This window comes from Odocoileus virginianus, chromosome 14 (genome assembly GCF_023699985.2).
Source record: "Odocoileus virginianus isolate 20LAN1187 ecotype Illinois chromosome 14, Ovbor_1.2, whole genome shotgun sequence".
Taxonomy (NCBI): domain Eukaryota; kingdom Metazoa; phylum Chordata; class Mammalia; order Artiodactyla; family Cervidae; genus Odocoileus; species Odocoileus virginianus.
The window spans coordinates 458,978-481,274 of NC_069687.1; the positions used below are offsets into that span (position 1 = coordinate 458,978).

At 51.0% G+C, this 22,297-nt stretch overlaps 1 protein-coding gene across 2 annotated transcripts; it reads left to right on the forward strand.

Moving 5' to 3' along the window:
- The first annotated feature begins 44 nt into the window (after positions 1–44).
- Positions 45–14,539, forward strand: TRIP13 (thyroid hormone receptor interactor 13). Of its 2 annotated transcripts, none has more exons than XM_070476430.1 (13): positions 45–274; positions 1,005–1,170; positions 1,326–1,410; positions 2,079–2,134; positions 2,899–2,989; positions 4,230–4,302; positions 8,271–8,334; positions 9,063–9,149; positions 9,370–9,476; positions 10,603–10,756; positions 10,978–11,090; positions 13,290–13,359; positions 13,646–14,539. In XM_070476430.1, exons 1-13 carry the CDS (start codon positions 183–185, stop codon positions 13,739–13,741), a joined length of 1,254 nt encoding a protein of 417 aa, XP_070332531.1. In that variant the 5' UTR covers positions 45–182; the 3' UTR covers positions 13,742–14,539. The 2 variants fall into 2 exon arrangements, with proteins under 2 accessions (XP_070332531.1, XP_020747330.1); XM_020891671.2 differs by having other exon boundaries at positions 47–274; positions 1,281–1,410.
- The last annotated feature ends 7,758 nt before the right edge of the window (positions 14,540–22,297 follow it).

Consider the following 22,297-nt stretch of genomic DNA (forward strand, 5'->3'; position numbering starts at 1 on the left):
GAAGTGACCCATCCGCTTGCGCCGGCGCTTCCGGGTCAGGGGGCGGTGCGCCGTGCGCGGCGGGTTTGAAGCGCGCGGGGCGCCGCCTGAGAGCCCAGGCCGCTGAGGTGGCGGGTCGCTGCGCGAGGCGGCAGCGGCGACGGGGCGGCCCGGTCCCCGCGGCTCCCAGCGGCAGCGCCGCCATGGACGAAGCTGTGGGAGATCTGAAGCAGGCGTTGCCCTGCGTGGCCGAGGCGCCCACGGTCCACGTGGAGGTGCACCAGCGGAGCGGCAGGTGAGCCCTGCCTCGGCCCGAACCTGGCCGTTTCCGACCTGACGGGACCCTGCCCCGAGCAGACCCGCCCTGACAGGGTCGACCCAGACCCCGGCCTCCAGCCCGGGTGAAGCCGGCCCCGGGAACTCTGAGTTTTGGGAAGCGCCCCTGCGCCCTCACCCTCACCCTTGCCCACCATCCCCTTTCCCCGGCCAGGCCCTCGGGACGATGGGCCCCGGAGGTGCTGGCGGCAGCGGGTGTCCGGGAGCCGGGGGCTCTGGGGCGCGGACACCGTCGCAGGGGCCGCTGGAGGGCCTGGGCCCTCGGGGAGGCAGCGAGCGCGGGGGGTAGGGGCTGAGGTGGACCCGAGCCCGGGAAACTCCTCTGGGGCCCCCAGCTGTGAGCATTTCATTCCCCCCTGACTGGCTGCTGTTTCCCGGCTGTGGGGCTGGCACCTAGGCAGCAGTTCCAGCTTGGTGACCAGCAGCCCAGGTGGCACTGACTCCGCCTTCACCCCCTGCCTCTGAGGGGCCTGGGCAGAGGCCTTGGGCAGCTTCCCTGGGTCACACAGCCTGCAGTTACCGTCAGCCCGTAGTCGGTACAGGATCACTCCCATGCAGGCACTCCCGCCAGCGCTATCCATGGGTGCATTTTCCCCACTATGGTCTGTTTTGTTTTTAATCACTCATTCTTAAGATGTTGATTTTTTTTTTTTAACTCAGATCTGATTTTATGTGTTTTGTGTTCCTAGCACTGCAAAAAAAGAGGATATAAAGCTGAGTGTTAGAAAGCTACTCAACAGGCATAACATTGTGTTTGGTGATTACACCTGGTCTGAGTTTGACGAGCCTTTTCTGACCAGAAATGTGCAGTCTGTGTCTATTGTTGACACAGAATTAAAGGCTAAAGATCCACAGGTAACTTAATTTTCAGAGCTAAGAAACAGTTAACCCGTAGCCCAAGAACATGAATTTGCTGTTTTGATAGTGTGTTGTGTAGATTTATTTGATTTTTTTCCTCATCACAGCCCATTGATTTGAGCATATGCAATATTGCACTTCACATCTTCCAGCTGAATGAGGATGGCCCCAGCAGTGAAAACCTGGAGGAAGAGACAGAAAACATAGTTGCAGCAAATCACTGGGTTCTGCCTGCAGGTATCTGTGACAGTAACAGTAGGTGGCGCACGCCTAGAATGGGAGGGTGGAGGACAGCACACACCTCAGCCTCCGAGATATTGTGTGTCTGTTGTATAGTTTTAGGGCGTTTTATCTGTTAGGAAATAGGAAGTATATCACAAGAGAGAAAAGTAGAAATATCCAATATGAGACTACTTGGATGGGTCTCTCAAAGCCAGTGCTAATTGAGGGCTATTACGCTGTCGCTCTTCTTTCCTGCCCAGTTGGTCGGTCTTGCTGGACGACTCCTTCCTCCTACCTTCTCTGTGTTTCTCTGTGATAATGGGATCTAGCAGGCTGAATGCCACGTCTAATCCAGGTTAGGCCTGATGTCCTGAAAGCTAGACTCCACCTGCCACTCGGCCCTGCCCGAGTGTTGGCCTGTGGGGAGAGTGGTGAGTTCAGGATCAGTGCTTGGGTCCACGCGCAGGTCCACAGAAGGTTCATTACCTACCCAAAGTCACATGTGACTGCCACTTACTCAAAATCTTTAACTTACAGATGACTTTGAAAGTTTAGCTTTTCTGTAACCAGAATTATAGCTTGCTGCGTCTGGAGCAGTTGAGGATATCAGTGGCTCAGGGTGGACGTAACCAGTAGGTGCAAGGCTTGCTTTCCTAACATTTGGTTTTGTTTTGTTCTCTCAGCTGAATTCCATGGGCTTTGGGACAGCCTGGTGTATGACGTGGAAGTCAAATCTCATGTGAGTTGTGCTTTTTCCAGAAAGGCTTCCATATTTCAAGTGAATCATTATTGTGTTCTCTCTAGCACCTCTTATCTCATGTGGGCTTCTAGGAGTGCTGCTAGTCAGCACCCCATGCCCTGGGAGTCTGTCTTCTGTCCTGGGCGTCTCCTCTGGGCTTGCTCTGAGTGGAGCTGTACTCTGGGGAGTTCCCCTCAGGAGAAGGGGGAGGTTTCAAAAGTGAACCCACTTGCACTGGGTCACACTCCTTAGGAACCTGTGGGCTGAGACGGCAGTGTCAAGGGGCAGAGCAGGTGGGCGATCTGAGCGAGTACCACCATGTCTAAACCCCCTTCAAGGGGACGAGTCCTTCTGTACACAGATGGGGGAGGGGAGGACACTAGAAGTCCATCCTCACTACCCCCGTCACCCACCCCGGCTCCCCTAGGAGCCACGGGGACCCCAGAGCCCCGGCTGTTCTTTTAGCAAACACAGCTTGTCCACTGCTGTGTCCCAGAGGAACGAGCTCACTGACTGGGTGTAGCCCTCAGTTGTTTTGTGTGTTCTTTGCATTGTAAATAAGCGATCTTTGAGTTTACTTTCATCCTTGTAATAGTCACACTCAGCACGTGTCCTCTGAGACTTTAAGACTCCTTCTGAGGTGAAAGGCTGAGTGTGCCTGGTAGGCTCTGAAGACTCTCCTTCCCTCTGCTCATTCAGGACACGTTCAGCTGAACCTCTGCTCTGCCAAGGACTTTACTTCTGTCTTTGCTTTCTTCACGCAGCTCCTCGACTATGTGATGACAACTTTACTCTTTTCGGATAAGAATGTCGACAGCAACCTCATCACCTGGAACCGGGTGGTGCTGCTTCACGGTAAGCGTTTTGGTTTCATTTGACAAAATAAAACTGCGTGGAGTCAGGCTTTTCTTCCTGCCTTTGTCCTGCGAAAGTTACAGCTCCTTCTTCCTAGTGGAGCCCGTTGTCCCAGAATGTCCTCCTCTGTGAAGCCAGTCATGTGCACACTCTCTGCACTTTGGTTACTTGACCCTTCATAGGGCAGCCACCTGATCATTCCTTGTGACTTTTTATGCTGTTATTCAGCTTTCCAAATATCTGCCTTGTTTCCCCACTGGTCATGGGTTTCTCAGGATAGCAATTGCCTTGTATTTCTTCATAGTATCCTTGGAGTTTCTCTTGATGGATAATAAACTGCAAAAGCCCCCACTTCACAGAACTGTCTAGTTCTGGGAAGAGAATACTGGGGTTTTTTTTGTTGTTGTTATTGTTACTATCCCAGGAGAGAAAAAGAACTGAGAGAAAGCCCAAATTATAGTGAGATAAGAGCTATAATTAAAAGAGTAATTAGCTTCTTTATACAATGAAGATTGTAGGCTTGTGTTCAGTTTTATGGAAACAGTGTCTTTAGAGTGTCTTTAGAATATCTTGGCAAATTTTCTTAATACTAGAGTCAGAGGGTAATCACAAGGTGTTTTACTTAGTGCAACACAGTATTTCCCATTAGAATTGGTTATAGATTTACTTGTGAATTATGGAAAATGCCAAGGATCAGAATTGAACGTCATCATTTTCTGTTGGACGCGTTTGTGCTCCCACATCCGTGCCCTCAGAGCTCCTGTCAGCCGCTGTGCTGAGGGACACGCAGGGCCCAGGCCTTGCCCCACCACTCTCCCTGTGTAGCTTGGGGTTCAGGCCCACGTGTGCGGAGCTGGAGTGAACGATGCTGGTGCCGTGGGCTTCAGGAACAGCAAACACCAGTGCCTGAGGTCCCGATGGTTACCAGGAAAGGTTTGTTTGACCTTTGAAAAGTGGGTTTTCATAATCAGCGGATTTCATAGAAGACATGTAGGGACAGGGAGGGTTTCCTTGAAGATGGAAAGAAAAGCAGAGTGGATACAGGCCAAGAAGCTCCTGGTGATGTTTTCTAGCATTTGCGCTATTAACAGATTTCTCAGCAACTTAAGCAATTTTTGTGATAGTAACATTTATAGCGTTACAGTCTGTTCCTTATGTTATATCCTGTGAATAATGCAGCTACTGTTTCAAGAAATCTGTTACAGCAGTAACTTAAAAACTTGTTTGCATTTTGTTACAGGTCCTCCAGGAACTGGAAAAACGTCCCTGTGTAAAGCTTTAGCCCAGAAATTGACCATCAGACTCTCGAGCAGGTAACTTGGGTAATTCGAGAGAGGAGAGCCGCTGAAGTGGGTTTGCTCTGTTTTCAGCTGTAATGACGGGAGGAGCTGCTGCTATTTTTAAATCATCTTACATGAATAGTAGGTGTCTCAGTGTAATTTAATGAGTCCTTCTGTACTCATATAGTCTTGCGCTCTGAGTCCAGTCCTCTTAAATGTGCTGAGACTCACTCTGTGACCAGCACGGGATCACTTGTGGTGCCCGCCCCGTGTACACTTCGAGGAGCGCTCTCTGCTCGCATTCGGTCGACTGTCCCATGGTTGCTTGATGTCTGTGCTGACAATCTGTCTGCTGCCCTGTCACTTCCTGGGAGGAGTGTCCAAGCCTAGTGCTGGGTTTGTCTGCCACTTCTTGAGTGTAGTCCATTTAGAGATTTATGGTTTCACTACATTCGGAGAGTATTTGGGCATTACCTCTTCAACTAATTCCCCTGCTCTGCCCCCATTTGTGGGGGTCTATTCATTTACACATTAGACTGTCTCATGCTGTCCCGCAGGCCACTCATGTGCCCTTTCATCTTTGCTCAAGTTTTAAAAATTTTCTGAGTTTCATTTTGAATAGTTTTCTGCAGTATCTGATCTGCTTTTACTTCTGTTCAGTGAAATTTCCATCTCTGAGTGATTTTCTTGTCTGAAGATTGCTCAGCTCTATTTATGCTTGTAAGCTCTGTCTACCAATTCCATCCTTGTTATCACTTGGGTCTGGTTACGAGTCACATTTTCCTGCTTCTTGGCGTGCCACATAATTGTTGAATGTGGACATGACGATTTGCAGTGACTGGATTCTCTTGTTTGTCTTTAATGACCACAGGATTTTATTCTGACAGGGGTTTGTGTCCTTGTGTTTGGTGTAATCCTTGTGAGGTCTGTTGTTAATCTTTCTCAGGAGTGGTCTCTGTGGCCTAGACTTCACCCTCAGGAGGGCCCTCCTGGGTCTGAGTGAGCCCCTCAAGGACCAGCGAGCACCCTCGGCCCTGGGGTCTCGAGCACTCCCAGGCTCTAGCGCTGGGTTCCGTCCTCACACACTGCTGCCCCATGACAGTCGCCGGGCTTCATTCCTGCATGTCTCTCTCCTCTCTGGAACTCTGCTCTGTAGCCTCCTGACACCTCGGCTCCTTAAACTCTGGCCTGTCTCTTCAGCTCAGTACCTTGGCCTCTCCTCTTGGGTCCCACCCGGTGTCACTCCAGGCAGGAGCTCAGGGCTGTCGCGCTTACCCCTTGCCCGCCTCCCAGGTTACAGTCCCCGATTCTGTTGTCTGGCACCCTTCACAGACATTGTTTCACTGTTTTGTCTAGTTTTCTAGTTGGTTAAGGCAGAAGGTAAATCACCCTTTTAGACTAGTATGCCTTCAGAAAAGGAAATCCTGTGAGATTTACTTTTAAATCTGTTTTCTTTTCAAAACTGTCTTAAAAGTAGGGAAGTTGCTCTATTTCAGCCCTTTGTTTTATGCTCAGTATCTTGACCTTTGTCTTGACATAGTGAAACACATCTGTGTTTGATAATCTCTGAGGGCAGTTTCCTGAAACGCCGGAAGGTGAAGGTGTTATTACAAGAAATGTGACGTTTTCCAGTATAGAGATCTGGAAATTGGTATTTATTTTGTGGCAAGAAGAAGCCTTAGCAAGCCTTTTTTGCTTTATTAACTAAAGTCTACTTTACTTAATAATCAAAATGCTTTATGATTAATTTTGTGTAATATTCAACCCAATCTATATTCACTAGGTTGTCTATCTCCCCCTTCTCCTCTTTTGTAAACAAAATTACTAAATGATGTTTTTCAACTGTAAAGTCAGTGATACTTTTTAAAGTAATTATTTTTCTTCTGTGGACTCACAACATGAAAGAAACTGTGAAACAGATCTGGGAGTTGGCTTCTCTGCTGGCCCTTCCCTGTTTGATTTTAATCAGAACTAAGTGCATCCAGAGTCCTCACTGACTCCGTGGGAAATGGGGTATTAGTGCTGGGTTTCAGACAGCGTGTGTCCAGGTTCCCTTTGAGTTTTCCAGGGCTCCAGGTTTGACGGAAGTAATTTTGTGCTGGAAAACAAATTCTCACATTCCTTAGGGTTTTGTGGAAGGAGAAAAAAAAATGTTCGACTGTGTCCAAAAGACTTTTGATGCTTATGTTTTGATTTGCCATGTTAATACAGGTAATGGTTTTTGAATATAGGAATATAAATTATAAGTAGACTAAAAGCAGTATTAAGAATTAATTGTATTTAACTAGTTGTATTAACTATTGGAGAAGGAAATGCTAACCCACTCCAGTATTCTTGCCTGGGAAGTTCCATGAACAGAGGAGCCTGGTGGGCTACAGCCCATGGGGTCGCAGAGTCAGACATGACTGAGTGACTAAACAACCAAAAGAGTATTAAGTATTCTTCAGTTCAGTTGCCCAATCATGTCTGATTCATCACCAACTCTCAGAGCTTGCTCAAACTCCTGTCCATTGAGTTGGTGATGCCATCCAACTGTCTCATCCTCTGTTGTCCCCTTCTCCTTCTGCCTTCAGCCTTTCCCAGCATCAGGGTCTTTTCTAGTGAGTCAGTTCTTCACATCAGGTAGCCAAAGTATTGGAGCTTCAGCTTTAGCACCAGTCCTTCCAATGAATATTCAGGACTCATTTCCTTTAGAATCGACTGGTTTGATCTCCTTGCAGTGCAAGGGACTCTTAAGAGCCTTCTCCAAGACCACAGTTCAAAAGCATCAATTCTTTGGTGCTCAGCTTTCTTTATGATCCAACTCTCACATCCATACATGACGACTGGAAAAACCATAGTTTGACTAGATGGACCTTTGTCGGGAAAATAACGTCTCTGCTTTTTAATATGCTGTCATAGCTTTTTTTCTGAAGGGCAAGCGTCTTTTAATTTCACGGCTGCAGTCACTGTCCTCAGTGATTTTGGAGCCCAAGGAAATAAAGTCTGTTGCTGTTTCCATTGTTTCCCCATCTATTTGCCATGAAGTGATGGGACCTAATGCCATGATCTTAGTTTTTTGAATGTTGAGTTTTAAGTCAACTTTTTCACTCTCCTTTTTCACTTTTCATCAAGATGCTCTTTAGTTCATCTTCACTTTCTGCCATAAGGGTGGTGTCATCTGCCCTCTGAGGTTATTGATATTTCTCCCTGAAATCTTGATTCCAGCTTGTGCTTCATCCAGTCTGGTATTTCGCATGATATATTCGGCATATAAGTTAAATAAGCAAGGTGACAATATACAGCCTTGACGTACTCCTTGCCCAATTTGGAACCAGTCCATTGTTTCATATCCAGTTCTAACTTGCTTCTTGACCTGCATACTGGTTTCTCAGGAGACAGGTCAGGTGGTCTGGTATTCCCATCTCTTGCCCTCACAGGCAAGTCTGGCTCAGTCTCTTGTGGAGTCACTGTTCCTTTCTCCTGGGTCCTGTTGCACACAAGGTTTTACTTGTGCCATCTGAGTGTCTCTGGAAGGTATGGGGTTTGATTCCAAATGTGATCTTTGCCCTCCTGCTGTCTTGCTGGGGCTTCTCCTTCAACCTGAGACGTAGGGTGTCTTTTTTTGGTGGGATCCACCATTCTTCTGTTTGTGGTTGCTCAGCAGTGAGTTGCAATTTTGGAGTTCTCGCAGGAGCAGATGAGCACACACCCTTCTACTCTGCCATCTTAGCGCTATTTTTTTCTTGCTTTAATTCAAATGAAGATACCATTCAGTTTGAGACATTTAGTTTGCTCCAACTAGAACCACTGATGTTGACACATCTTGTTAGATTGTTCATAACTATTAACATGCAGCTTGCAGGTACCTCATCCTGGGTCAGTGGTAACAGAGCAGTCATTCTCAGCCTGCTGGGCATTTAAGCAGTGTTGTGTTATAGAGACAGAGGTGGTTGCTGCCAGGGATGTTATGGGACTGACTCGTAATGATTGCTGTTTCTCTTTTTTTTAAACCATCTTAGGTACCGATATGGCCAGTTAGTTGAAATTAACAGCCATAGCCTCTTTTCTAAGTGGTTTTCAGAGGTAAGTGTTTATACTAATCCCAGTTCTCTGGATTGTCCACCACACAGTTGAAAACTTGTCCAGTAGATTAGGCAAACTTTTTCTTCCAGAAGCTTTAGGAGAGAAATAGGTGAAATGGGAATGTGAACAGGGGCTGACTGTATGGTCAGAGGAGAGTTCCAGAGCTTAGTGATAACCTGGAAACCACCTGAGGCCTGAGAGGACCCTCTGCTTGTCACCTCCAGACCTGCGCTGGGGCACGGGGCGTTCAGTGTTACCTGAGGAGGGAGGGATCACCTTCCGATGGGACCGCACCCTCAGCTTGAGCCTTGTTCGCCAGCTGTGAACTGAAGCACTCAGGCCAGGTGATGGCAAGGTGCCCCTCAGCTCTGGAAGGCTCTGCTGCAGGCCCTCCGTGTCGGATGGTGCCCCTGGCAGATGGTGGGTGGGGACAGGAGTCCTGTAGGAGGGGCGCCTGGCTGACTTGCACCCGAGACCCAGCACGTCCAGTACCGCTGGGGAGGGAAAGGTGGAAAAGGGGGCCGAAGTGTGGGTGTGGCAGCGGGCCTCTGGGTTCCCTGCAGACCTGGCTTCTCTGATTCAGGGAGTTTTCCGAGGGGCTATCAGGAGACGGTGGGCTTGTGGGGCCACCTAGGGTCAGAGCTCAGCCAGATGGAGACAGTGAACGCACGTGTGCACCAAGCAGCTTGAAGAGTACATGTTGATAATAAGGAGTGTTTTGTTTCCAGAGTGGCAAGCTGGTGACTAGGATGTTCCAGAAGATTCAGGACTTGATTGATGACAAGGATGCTCTGGTGTTCGTGCTGATCGATGAGGTGGGTGTGTTCACACCTGTGACTGGAGGAAGCGCAGGACTGGGTGGCCTTTCATGTTTCTGGCACCACCAGCCCCATGCTTGGCCAGCCTCTACTGGCTGTGTCCTGCAGTCCTAGCCCCGGGGGTCCCCACAAGCCCTCGGTGTGGTGTTCACGTGCAGGCCCCCCCCCGCCCCCCGGCGTCCACTTAGCTGACCACCCCGCCACTCTGTGCCCACAGGTGGAAAGCCTGACCGCTGCCCGTAATGCATGCAGGGCAGGCGCTGAGCCTTCGGATGCCATCCGTGTAGTCAATGCCGTCTTGACCCAAATCGATCAGATTAAAAGGTACCACTGCACACGCACACCCCCGGCCTTACTCTCAGTTTTTCCAGCTTAGGATGCGTCTGGCATTGTGTCTGGGCCCTGTCTTCTCTCTGTTTCATAAGCTTTTTAGAAATTACGCACTTTTTATGTTATTGAAGTGTTAAAAATGCACAGCAAAGATTTGGTGTGGGGAGAGGGTACCCACTACTCAGAAAAGGGGGTCTCCTTGACCCCCGTCCATTGCCCCAGGAGGAGTGGAGACTTGTCTCTGCAGTCTCTCTCACCTTCCTTGCCTCACGCGATTAAGGCCCGCAGTGGTGACCATTTGTGAAAAGCCCGATCCTGGCATGTGGCTCCCAGCCGTGTGTGGGAACCCTGTGCATGCTCCGTGCTCGCCAGCCTCTGCCCAGACTCCTGGGCCCCGTGTGCCTCCCTCACCTGGCTCAGCCCTGCTCACCACTCTGTGGTCAGAGTACAGGGGTCGGTGGGGGGCAATCCTCCAGGCGCTCCGCGGCCACAAAGCTGCCAGTGGTCTGTGTGCTGTCTGCGGGCCTGGGGCAGCCCTGCCTCGTCCCCAGGACTCGAGCCCAGCAGGCCAGGCGGTGTGCTCCCCAGGGTGCCGCTGCCCGCTCCGTGCTGTCCCCACAGGTGAGCAGACTGGATGGCGGGGTCTCTGGGGAGTGTAGGAGCCGGAGGGGAGGGCCGCTAGTCCCCAGGGTGAATCATGCAGCATGGTGTCACGGCTGTTGGAGTGGTGAGAGTGTGTGACGGGCAGGTGTGGCTGTGCCCAGGCAGGCAGTGTCGGTGCTGGGGTGCAAGGACGCTGCGCAGAGTGAGGGCTTCACCGCGGTGAAGGGGGCAGGGAGCAGTCCAGCTGGGGCCTGTGAGAGGTGTCCATAGGCCGGGAGCTCGCAGAGCAAGAGCGGGGAGGTCTGCGCTGTTGCAGCCGGGAGGACCTGGCAGGAATGAGAGTCAGGCGGAGCGCAAGAAGCAGGGCCTCAGAAGACCTCGTGGGGGTGGGCACAGGATAGGAAGCTGGCTGAACGCCTGGGCCCTGGTGCTGATCTGTCCTCACACTGCGTGTGTCAGGGCAGGGGTGGTTGGGTCCCTGTGGCCCAGGCTGACCGGGCCCGCCCTCTGCCCGCAGGCACTCCAACGTAGTGATCCTGACCACGTCCAACATCACAGAGAGGATCGATGTGGCCTTCGTGGACAGGGCTGACATCAGACAGTACATTGGGCCGCCCTCTGCAGCAGCCATCTTCAAGATCTACCTCTCTTGCCTGGAAGAGCTAATGAGGGTGCCTTGAGTTTTTTCTCACTTTCCTAAGAACACATTAGCTTTCTTGTGTGTTCTTGATGTGCTGGCATAACTTACAGCGTCTGGTTCCTGTGTAGAAAGAGGTGCCCCTCAGCCTGCACCCACTCTCACATTGAGCACTGCACTTGTTGGGTCTGCAGGTTGAGCTGAGGGAGAAACCACTGACCGATGCTTTTGCTGCCCCATCCTCTGTCCCTGCAGTGTCAGATCATATACCCTCGCCAGCAGCTGCTGACCCTCCGCGAGCTGGAGATGATTGGCTTCATTGAAAACAACGTGTCCAAGTTGAGCCTCCTTCTGAGTGAAATTTCAAGGTGTGTACTGACCTCACTTATTCTTTTTAAAAAAATTTTTTGGAACATAGTTGATTTGCAGTAAATATTGTAGAGCAAAGTGATTCAGTTATACATACACGTATCTACTCCTTTAGATTCTTTCTTATAGGTCACCACAGAGTACTGAGTAGAGTTCCCTGTGCCCCACAGTAGATTCTTATCTGTCACCTATTTTACATGTAGTAGCTTGTATGTTATCCAGAGTTGAAGGGCCGACTCATTGGAAAAGACCCTGATCCTGGGACAGACTGAAAGCAGAAGAGAAGGGGGCGGCAGAGGATGACATAGTTGGATGGCATCACCTACTCAGCGAACATGAGTTTGAGCACACTCCGGGGGGTGGTGGAGGACAGAGGAGCCTGGCATGCTGCAGCCCGTGGGGTCGCAGAGAGGCAGACACGACTGAGCAACTGAACAGCAACGTGTCAATCCCAGTCTCTCGATTTACCCTTCTCCCCCATGCCCCTCTGGTAACCAGAAATGTGTGTCCTAAGTCTCAGTCAGTTTCAGTTTTGTAAGTAAGTTTATCTGTATAATTTTTTAGATTACAAGTGATATCATATGATATTTGTCTCTGTCTTGGTTCACTTAGTATGATAATATCCAGGTCCATCCGTGTTGTTGCAAATGGCTTCATTTCATTCTTTTTCACTGTGGAGCAATGTCCCACTGTGTATGTACACCACGTCGTCTCTGTCCATTCACGTGTCAGTGGAGATCTGGGTTGTTTCTGCGTCTTGGCTATTGTGCATAGTGCTGCTATGAACATAGGGATAAGTATATTTTTTGAATTTTTGTTTTCTCAAGATATTTGCCCAGGGGTGGGATTGCTGGGTCATATGGTAGCTCTATGTTTAGGATTTTAAAGAACCGCCGTACTGTTCTCCATAGTGGCTGTATCAGTTTGCATTCTCACCAATAGTGTAGGAGGGTTCCCGTCTCTCCACACCCTTTCCAGCATTTATTGCTTGTAGACGTTTTGATGATTACTGTTCTGACTGGTATGAGGTGATACCTTACTGTAGTTTTGATTTGCATTTCTCTAATGATTAGTGATGTTGAGCCTCTTTCCATGTGTGTTTGCCATCTGTATGTCTTCTTTGGAGAAATGTTTGTTTAGATCTTCCTTTCATTTTGGGATTGGGCTGTTTGTTTTTTTGATATTGAGCTGCATGAGCTGTTTGTATGTTTTGGAGATTTAATCCCTTGTCATTTGCTTTGTTTGCAAGTATTTTCTTCCATTCTGAGGGTGACTTCGCTTTGACAACCTAGAGAAGCCCGTTCTCTTTGGTCACAGGGGTTGTAATCGCTTGTGGCAGCCGAGGTGGTGATATGGGTTGGGTGGCGGAGGCTGAATCCCAGGGTATCTCACCCACAGCAGATGCCCTCTGGCCTCCCCAACCCTGGGCTCCTGGATGGGAGAGTGAGGCCAGCTGCCCTCCACGTGTGCCCATGGACAGCAAGCAAAGCACTGCGCTAGCACAGGACAGGCTCTCAGATTAAGGCTGTCTGTAGCATCGGTGGATTCTTAAGCAATATTTGTTAAGTTTTTACAAATGGCCAAGAAAGTAAGGTGGAGGCTTTTTCTTTGATGAGCAGAGTAAACAGTTAAGACAGTCAGGGCGCTGGCCTTGGTGCTGCGGGATGGACAGTGTTTGATCCCGCTGCCTGGGTACTGAGAGCCACGAAACATGTGAGCATCCCCGGCGCACTTGCCCGAGCCCAGGCTGGTAGCACTGGCAAGCGCTCAGGTGGCCCCGGAGATGGAGCTGGGAAGTAGAGCAGAGCCTCTGAAGACAGTTAGAATTTGGATAAACTGGAGAGAGGTCAGGGAGACCGTGTGCCCTATGTGAGGGCCTCGGGTGGGCTGCGTGGCAGACGCCAGGTGCCAGACACGCTGGCGGGGCTTTGGAGAGAGTTGGTTACAGTGGTCAAGGTGGGACAGAGGGGAGCAGTGCAGACTTGTGCAAGAATTCAGAGGTGTGAGCCGGCCTGTACCCACCTCATGGTGCCCCGGCCGAGGCCGTGGGTGGTGTCAGAATCCTGCCCCTCCTGGAGCGGTAGCTGAGGCCTGGGGGAGACTGCCCACCCTCCAAGGGGCTCTAGGGAGAGATCAGGACTCGTCCTGAAGTGCACCACGGTCCATGTGGAGCTGACGCCGTGTGGTCATGTTCACAGGAAGAGCGAGGGCCTGAGTGGCCGTGTCCTGAGAAAGCTCCCTTTTCTCGCTCACGCACTGTACATCCAGGTGAGTGCCTGGGCCCTGGACCCCTGCTGCCCACTCTGCCCGCAGGGCTGGCCTCGAGGAGAGTCCTGCCTGCCTCTCTGGGGTTTCCGCCTCCTCTCGTGTTTCTGAAGTGACAGGCCCAGGGGCAGTGGAGGGCTGGCATGTGTCTGCTCACCTCACTGGCGTGTGGAAAGCGCATGCCCAGGCCCTCCCTGCCTGCTCAGAGTGCTTGTGCCCTGGAGGTGGGTGCTACCAGGCCACCCCCACCCCGAGGGCGAGGACCGCCACAGTGCCGTGTATTTTCCAGGCCCCCACTGTCACCATTGAGGGCTTCCTCCAGGCCCTGTCTCTGGCCGTGGACAAGCAGTTTGAGGAGAGAAAGAAGCTCTCATCGTGCGTGTGACCCGCTCCCCCCCGCCGCCCCGGGGTCTGTCCTCGGTGAGCACACCGCGGGAAGGGGCCATCGCTTCCTCACTGCAGCGGCTACCCCAGGATATATGAGGCCACGGCTGAGACTTGCAGGCCTGTGTGGTTCAAGTAGCGTGTTGTGCTTACGTGATCTTGCTCAAGAAGTGTGTTGCGTTTACGTACTTTAACTGCATGCTCGGAGACAAAAGAGCCTGTTTGCTCTGTTTTGAAGGACAACCATCTGAGCTCAGCATCTCTTTATAAAGAACTGTCTAGATGTCCTGGTTCTATCCTGCTTCTGGTTGATTGGACCCAAAATGCTGACATTTTATTTAAAAAAATGATTAATGTAAGTTTTATAGAAACAAAACAAACTACATTGCCTTAAAGAAGAATGTAATCATAGCATTAAAAAAAAAAGTACACGTTGCTCAAGACGAGGCAGCATTTGCTTCCTGCTGCAAGCTTGTCCTGGTTAGTGCACATGTTCTGGAGACTGCGATGAATAAGAACCTGTTCCTGTGTTACAGAAATCAAGAGAAAAGTTTTAGGCCCAGTGCTCTTCTTGGTAGCAGATACGCTCTGCTTATCGGGGAGGGACAGCTGACATGGGGCCGGCCTCACTGCGATGTTTCCTGGTGAGTCGTTTGTTGCAGGACGCCAGTCACGGCTTAAACGAAGATTCCCAATGACAGATGTAAAATGAATTGGCCGATAATGGGTGTATTCCACAGAACCTTGTTTTGCTTTTATCTCATGCTAAAATAAATTTATATCACTGTTTTATAAAACATTTTTAAAAGAGTATGTTAACTTTTGTCTTAAAACTTTTTAAGTATTAAAAATCTGTTTCCAAAATTTTCTCATTTTGATTTTCTTAACTCTCAAATGCTTTGAGTTTTAAGTCACTCAAACGATGAGGTAACTTTAGCCTGTCTCACGCTGTGGTGTGGAGCTGCGCTGCCTGCACGTGGCCATGCAGCCTGGGGAGACCCGGTCGGAGCTGGGCTGGAGTGGGAGACCCGGGGTTCCACCCCTGGGACCATCAGCCAGCCTTGGCTCCGGTCAGGTCCAGGGCTAGAGTGAGCGCGGCCTTGGGGGCCAGGGCCTGGCTCTGTGGCTTCCTCAAGTCTCAAATAGGGTGAGAAGAGAGGTCTGTGGGCCCTGGGGTCAGGGCGGGGGCGCTCCATGCTCCAGGGTTGCTGCTGAGGAGCCCAGTGTCCCTGATGGGAAGAGAGGGTCTGGGGAGGAGGGGCTAACCAGGGCAGGCCGTGCAGAGGGGCGGACAGACAACGAGGGGGCAGCCCGGGACTTCTTCCCGAGAGGGCTGGAGGCAGGTGGTAGGGGTGGGAGGGCGAGGACTGTAGCAGAATCTGAGGGGTCGTCCCTGCAACGGACCACTGAAGCCCCGAGAGGGCTGGGGGCGGGTGGTGGAGGTGGGAGGGCAAGGCCTGCACCAGAATCTAAGGGTCGTCCTTCCCCCAGACCCTTTCCCAGTGTGGGGGTGCCCACAGACACCAGGGGGCAGCGCTGCTCTGCGGGATGGACAGGAGGGGCCTGGGGCAGAGGGAAGAGTGGTCCGCAGAGGCAGCCTGCTGCATGGTCCCTGCCCTGGCCCCATAAGCCCCGCCCACGCACACCAGCCACACGTATGGGCCCAGGGGACATCTGAGCGCCTGTGTGCCGGACAGGGGTGGGGGCGTGGGTGTTTTGACCGCCTCCTAGGGCGCGAGCTCTCTCTGGGTCAGGGGTGGGGGCTGGGCCTGGTAGGAGGAGGGGTCGTACCCGGGCCCCCAGCCGGAGGCGGGCACCAGCCTTGTCGGCACTTTCTGGGCCGTGGCTGAAAGCCGGAGGTGCCTTCAGCTGGGCCCTGGATTCAGGATGGGGGCATGCTGTCCCCCCGCAGGGGCAGGCTCCTAGGCGGGCGCAGGCGGGAGAGGGGGCAGAGCGCCACCCTGGGACACCGTGGGACATGGTGCTGCCTGCCCGGCCTCTGCTGAGCCCACGGCCCAGCGCAGAGGCCTCAGATCGACCCCTCCGCGGGCCGGGGCACCTGCCAGAGAGGCTGAAAACACAGCCCGACAGAGCAGACCATCCTCAGCAGGATGACCCAGAAGACAAGGCGATGGGGACCGAAAGGGTGAGCGTCACGGTCACGCCACGGAGGAAACACGTGCTGAGCTGCAGTCTCCGCGTCCACAGCCCCTCTGCCTGGTGCGGAGGCTACACAGGGCAGAAACGCCCCAGGAGTGAGCCGATAACCGCGGCTCTGCACCCCCCTCCCCCGCGACCCCCCGAACCCGGAGGCCCTTCTGCGGAGGCTGTGGTTCCCGCCTGGCAACTTCTTCACCCCAGCGAAGGGGCCACTCCCGGGGAGGTGGCTCCCGTCACCATGGCAGCCTCGCTCCACGGCTGTAGTGTCCTTTCGGATGGGGAGGTGAGTTTTCCATCTCCCGAGTTCTGATTTCTGACTCAAACTCCTTACCGTCCAGAACTGGAAACTTTTTGTGGTTTGTCACTGTGTGTCATTCAGGGCTGGAACCTTCTCTCTCTCCCCAAAACTGTTATTTATGGATGGAAACCTTATTTCTGTGTGTCTGGACCTATCTATTCTGGCTGGAAGCCTTCTTTTTCTCTAACATGGGTTATCCTTTGCTCCTGAAAACTTCTTTGTCTGTAATCTGAGTTCACACTTGTTGGAAACCTTTCTCATTTTCTCTGTAGTGTGATTGTGAGGATCACCCTTGAAACCCCTGTCACCTCGTCCTCCAGTCATCCTGCTGAGGACGGTCTACTCTGTTGTTGGAAACCTATCTCCTCTGTCCTAAGTCATAAGTTAGGACAAGACGACTTCCTCCCCAGTCACCTGAGTCATCATTGCTGACCACAAAACTCCTTCCTGTATCCCGATGTCATTCACGACATGAAAACTTTTTTCTCTTCCAGAGAATCATCACTTCAGAGGGGGAGGAAACTTTTCTCTGTGTATCACCTGGGCTGTTTGTGGATGCAAACGACCTTCATCACCCGATATGCCTCTGTGATGGGCGAGCTTCCGTCTGGACCACCTGAGTTAGGAGTTATGACCAGGAGACTTCTTTCTGCATCACCCAACTTGGGTTTTATGACTGGAATCATTTTATGTTACCTGGGTGACCACATGCAACTGGAACTTTGCCCTGAGTCCCTGGAGTTACCACTTAGGATTGGAAACTGTATTTATGTGAATTCCAACTTAGCATTTGTGACTGAATCTTCTCTTTCTACCCCCAGTGTTGTCACTTATGGCTGGAAGCCATCTTTCACCATCACCTGAGTTACCATTCCTGGCTGCAAACTTTCCTCTTTTACTAGTTTTAAGCAGCAACCTCAGTTTGCTGCCTGAGTTCTCATTGGTGACGTTCCCTTCTTCCTCTGACACACGGACCCTCATTCGCCACAGGACACCTTTTGTCCTGTCACCTGAGTCATCACACCAGGTCAGAACATTTCCTTCTCCGTGACCTGTTACCTTTGTGACAAAAAGTCTTTTTCTGTGACCTGCGATTGTTTGTGGAAGGCTTTTTATAATACCGGTCACCATTTTCAACTAGAAGCCTTCCCCCGTGTCGACTCGTCGTCATTCACGGCTGGTTTGTTTCTCTCCTGAGTGACCAGCCTGTGACCGAACAATCTTCTTTCTCCGTAACTTACGACAAGCTACCTTGTTTCTTTATCGCCTGACACTTAGGCCTGGGGAACTTTCTTCTCTCAGCTGACTTATCATTTATGAGTGAAACACTTTTTCTTTGTCACCTGAATCATTAATTATTGGAAACCTTTTTTTCCACCTTTTTTATGACTAGAAAACTTTTTTCTCTATCATCTCAGTTCTCTTTGACTAGAAACCCTCTCTCTGTATCACCCGAATAATTACTTATGACTGGAAGCCTTTCTCTATAAGTTCTCATTTGTGACTCGAAACCCTCTTTTCTAGCCTATGAATTATGGCCGAAAACTGGAAGTATTCTTTCCCTATCACCTGAGTTACAATTTTTGATTGCAAAGCTTTCATTTTCTCTTACTTGATAGATTTCTATATCACTTGAGTTATTATTTATATCTGGAAACACTCTATCACATGATTTATCTTTTATGACTTGAATCTTTCTCTATCACCTGCATAATCAATTAAAAGTAGAAAAGTTTTTCTGTCTCATGCTGTTGATGGTTACCATTTATGACTGGAAATCCTACTTCTCTATTTCCTGAATTATCATTTATGACAGAATTTTTCTCTCTCACCTGATGTCATTTATGGCTGGAAAACTTTCTTTTCTGTCACCTGATTTATCCTTTGTGACTGGGAATCCTCTGTATCACCATCTTTTTCTAGTGTGTTTTATCCTTCATGACTGCGGTTTTCCCTTCTCTATCACTTCACTTTTCATTATGACATGAAGCCTCTTTCTCTGTCTCCTGAGTCATCACGTGATACTGGGAAACTTCTTTATGACCTTATCAATTCAGTTCAGTTCGGTTCAGTCCCTCAGTCGTATCCGACTATTTGCAACCCCATGGACTGCAGCACGCCAGGCCTTCCTGTCCATCACCAACTCCTGGAGCTTGCTCAAACTCATGTCCATCGAGTCAGTGATGCCATCTAACCATCTCATCCTCTGTCATCCCCTTAAAATTCTGTTTATGAGAGGGATTGTTTTTCTATATCTTATCATTTTTGATGGAAACACTTTTCTGTGACCATGGTTGTTATTTGTGACTGGATACTCCTTATTTGTAAGTATCTCTTTTAGGTAAAATTTATGACTGGAAACTTTGTTTCTTATCTGCTGAGTTTTCATTAGTGACTGGAAACATTTTGAGTTATCATTTATGGCTAGAAACCTTATTTTTTTATAAACTGATTTATGACAGGAAATCTTTGTTCTCCATTACCTGACTTATTACTTATGACTAGAAGCCTTCCTTATCTATTACTGAGGTACCACTTGCATCTAAAAAACTTCTAAGTTTTAGCTTATGACTGGCACCTTCTTTTTAATCACCTGAGTTATCACCTATGAATGAAAATCCTTCTTTCTCTAATCATTTGAGTAATCATTTGTGATTAGGAAACTTTTTTTTTCATGACCTGGATTATCATTTGCAACTGAATACCTTTCTTTGCCAAGGTCTACATCATAATTTATAACAGGAAAACTTTTCCATCACAAGATTTTTCATTCATGATTGAATAACCTTTTCGTCTATCCCCTGCCTTCACATTTATGACAGAAACCTGCTTTCTCTAGCACTTGGGTTATCACCGTGAATGGAAACTTATCCACCACTTGAGTTGTTATTACCACAAAACTTTTGGTCTTGATCACATTATCATTTATGCTTGGAGATCTTTGGTCTCTATCACCTGAGTTAACACTTTTGACAGGAAATCTTTTATCATCTGAGTTATTATTCATAACTGGCAAACTTTCCCTCTATCAACTGTGCTGCCCTTTTGACTGGACATCTTTTTTCTCCATCATCTGAGTATGTTTTGACAGGAAACCACTATCACCTTAACTTATGATTTGTGACTAGAACCCTTTTCCTAACACCTATTTACCATTTACGACTGGAAACCTTTCTGAATTATTTATGACTGGAACTTTAGCCTCAAACATCTGAATGATCATTTCTGAAGTAACATTTTCTTTCTCTATCACCTTGGTTATAATTTATGACTTCAAACCTTACTTCTCTATTTACTGAGTGTTTATTTTTGTAGGCACTGGGCAAAGAAATGTATTCAGTCGCAAAAGAATTCCAGAAAAGCGTTTACTTCTGCTTCATTGACTACGCTAAAACCTTTGACTGTGTGGATCATGACAAACTGTGGAAAAGTATTAAAGAGATGGGAATACCAGACCATCATACCAGCCTCCTGAGAAATCTGTATGCAGGTCAAGAAGCAACAGTTAGAACTGGACATGGAACAACAGACTGGTTCCAAACTGGGAAAGCAGTAATTCAAGGCTGGATATTTTCACCCTGCTTATTTAACTTAAGTGCAGAGTACATCACGAGAAATGCTGGGCTGGATGAAGCACAAGCTGGAATCAAGATTGCTGGGAGAAATATCAATAACCTCAGATATGCAGATGACACCACCCTTATGGCAGAAAGTGAAGAGGAACTAAAAAGGCTCTTGATGAAAGTGAAAAAGGAGAGTGGAAAAGCTGGCTTAAAACTCAATATTCAGAAAGCGAAGATCATAGCATCTGGTCCAATCACTTCATGACAAATAGATGGGGAAACAGTGGAAACAGTCGCTGACTTTATTTTGGGGGACTCCCAAATCACTGCAGATGGTGATTGCAGCCATGAAATTAAAAGATGCTTACTCCTTGGAAGGAAAGTTATGACCAACCTAGACAGCATGTTAAAAAGCAGAGACATTACGTTGCCAGCAAAGGTCCGTCTGGTCAAAGCTGTGGTTTTTCCAGTCGTCCTTCTCTGCCTGGCCTTGAGTCTGCTTCCGGGTCTCCTCTGCCCAGTCGCCCTGGTCCTGAGTGCATACTTGGTTTACCTCAGGGTCCTCCAACATGTCCTCAGCCAAGACGGGTTCCAGTGAAGGGGCTCATGGGTGGGTTACCACGACTCTGAGGGGACACCCTCGCTTGACCTCCAGAGAGCGTTTCTGTGCCTGTGCAGTCAGGAAAGTCTCCTTGACTTCAGAGTGAGGGGCGTGTGGTCTGAACCTCTTCTCGGCAGAGTCCAGCCTCCTCTCTCAACTGACCTGCTGCTGAGATTGGGAGCGTCTGTCCACAGGGACTGAGCTGCTCAGCCTGGGGCCCCGCCTCAGAGCTTGCTCCCAGGCCCACAGGGAGGGGGGCAGACCCCCAGAAACTCTGGCCCAGGGTGGCCCCCGCGTCTCTGTCCTTTCCCAGGCTCCAGGGAAACCTAGTATGGTGGGCATGAGGAAGCTGGGGGGGAGGTCTGGGTAACACACTAAATACACGCACAGAGGAAGATGTGGCTCTTGAGATGAAATAAGCCACCTGAGGCTGCCGGCCAGAAAAAGCCAGAGCTGGACTTGGACCCCAGGGAGGTGTGCCCCAGGGGGAGGGGACAACAGCAGTCGACAGTCTCGGCTCCTCTGGGCTCCCTGGGCTCATCTGGAGAAAGAGGCTCCTTTCCTTCCTCTTGTCGCTGCCGACCCCTCTGGGCTTGCGTCCTGGGGCTGGACGTGTGCCCGTCATGTGGCCACCGTCATGTGCAGTCACCGTGGTGCGCCCACACTCGCTGCAGGCGCCCTGTGCATGCAGGCCCCGGGGGCTGGGGGCTCCCTGCAGTCCTGGGGGACTGGCCCCTGCCCAGGATGACAGGAAGGTGTCGGGCTAAATGGGGCCCTGAGCAGATGGCCAGTGCCCCCACCCCACCTCCACGGTCTTACAGAGCCGGCCAGGGGCCCTGGCAGTGACCTGGAGGCCAGGTCAGAGTGGCCGTGCGACCTATTGTCCCACAAAGGCTCACTGCAGGCCCGGGGGCAGCTGGTCCACTCCTCACACAGCCTGGGGGGAGGGGCTGTGCCACCGCTCCAGCGGACCCTCACGGCGGCCCTCACGGCGGACCCCGCTCCAGCGGACCCTCACAGCGGCCCTCACGGCAGACCCCGCTCCAGCGGACCCTCACAGCGGCCCTCACGGTGGACCCCTCACGGCAGACCCCGCTCCAGCGGACCCTCACAGCGGCCCTCACGGTGGACCCCGCTCCAGCGGACCCTCACAGCGGCCCTCACAGCAGACCCTGCTCCAGCGGACCCTCACAGCGACCCTCACGGCGGACCCCGCTCCAGCGGACCCTCACAGCGGCCCTCACGGCGGACCCCGCTCCAGTGGACCCTCACAGCGACCCTCACGGCGGACCCCGCTCCAGCGGACCCTCACGGCAGACCCCACTCCAGCGGACCCTCACAGCGGCCCTCACGGCGGACCCCGCTCCAGCGGACCCTCACAGCGGCCCTCACGGCGGACCCCGCTCCAGCGGACCCTCACAGCGGCCCTCACGGCGGACCCCGCTCCAGCGGACCCTCACAGCGGCCCTCACGGCAGACCCCGCTCCAGCGGACCCTCACGGCAGACCCCACTCCAGCGGACCCTCACAGTGGCCCTCATGGCGGACCCCACTCCAGCGGACCCTCACAGCGGCCCTCACAGCGACCCTCACGGCAGACCCCACTCCAGCGGACCCTCACAGCGACCCTCACGGCAGACCCCACTCCAGTGGACCTTCACCGCCCTGAGATCAGGAGCCAGATTTCCTCTGGGCCCGGAACACAGAAACTCGTATTTATCCAGCACGTCTTAGACTTTAGAAAATCCAAGAAGTTTCCCTCGAGAGCCATCTCTCCTGGAAGCCCCATCTGTGAGTGCAGTGAGACTAAGCTTTCCTGGCTGGGGGGGTGGGGGGCTGGGCCCCACACTGGTTCTGTGCCCCCTACTTCCTGAAGCCTTCCTCGGCCTCCCTGCAACTGTGTCTGTGGCAGCCCGGGGCCACTGTGAGGTCCCCT

What these genes read in the sequence shown, in the direction of transcription:
- TRIP13 (XM_020891671.2), top strand. Translation starts at nt 183, where the DNA reads ATGGACGAAGCTGTGGGAGATCTGAAGCAGGCGTTGCCCTGCGTGGCC. An exon ending in TAAAGGCTAAAGATCCACAG is followed by an intron (nt 1,171 to 1,280) that starts GTAACTTAATTT and finishes TCCTCATCACAG; the next exon opens with CCCATTGATTTGAGCATATG. An exon ending in GCCTGGAAGAGCTAATGAGG is followed by an intron (nt 10,757 to 10,977) that starts GTGCCTTGAGTT and finishes CTGTCCCTGCAG; the next exon opens with TGTCAGATCATATACCCTCG.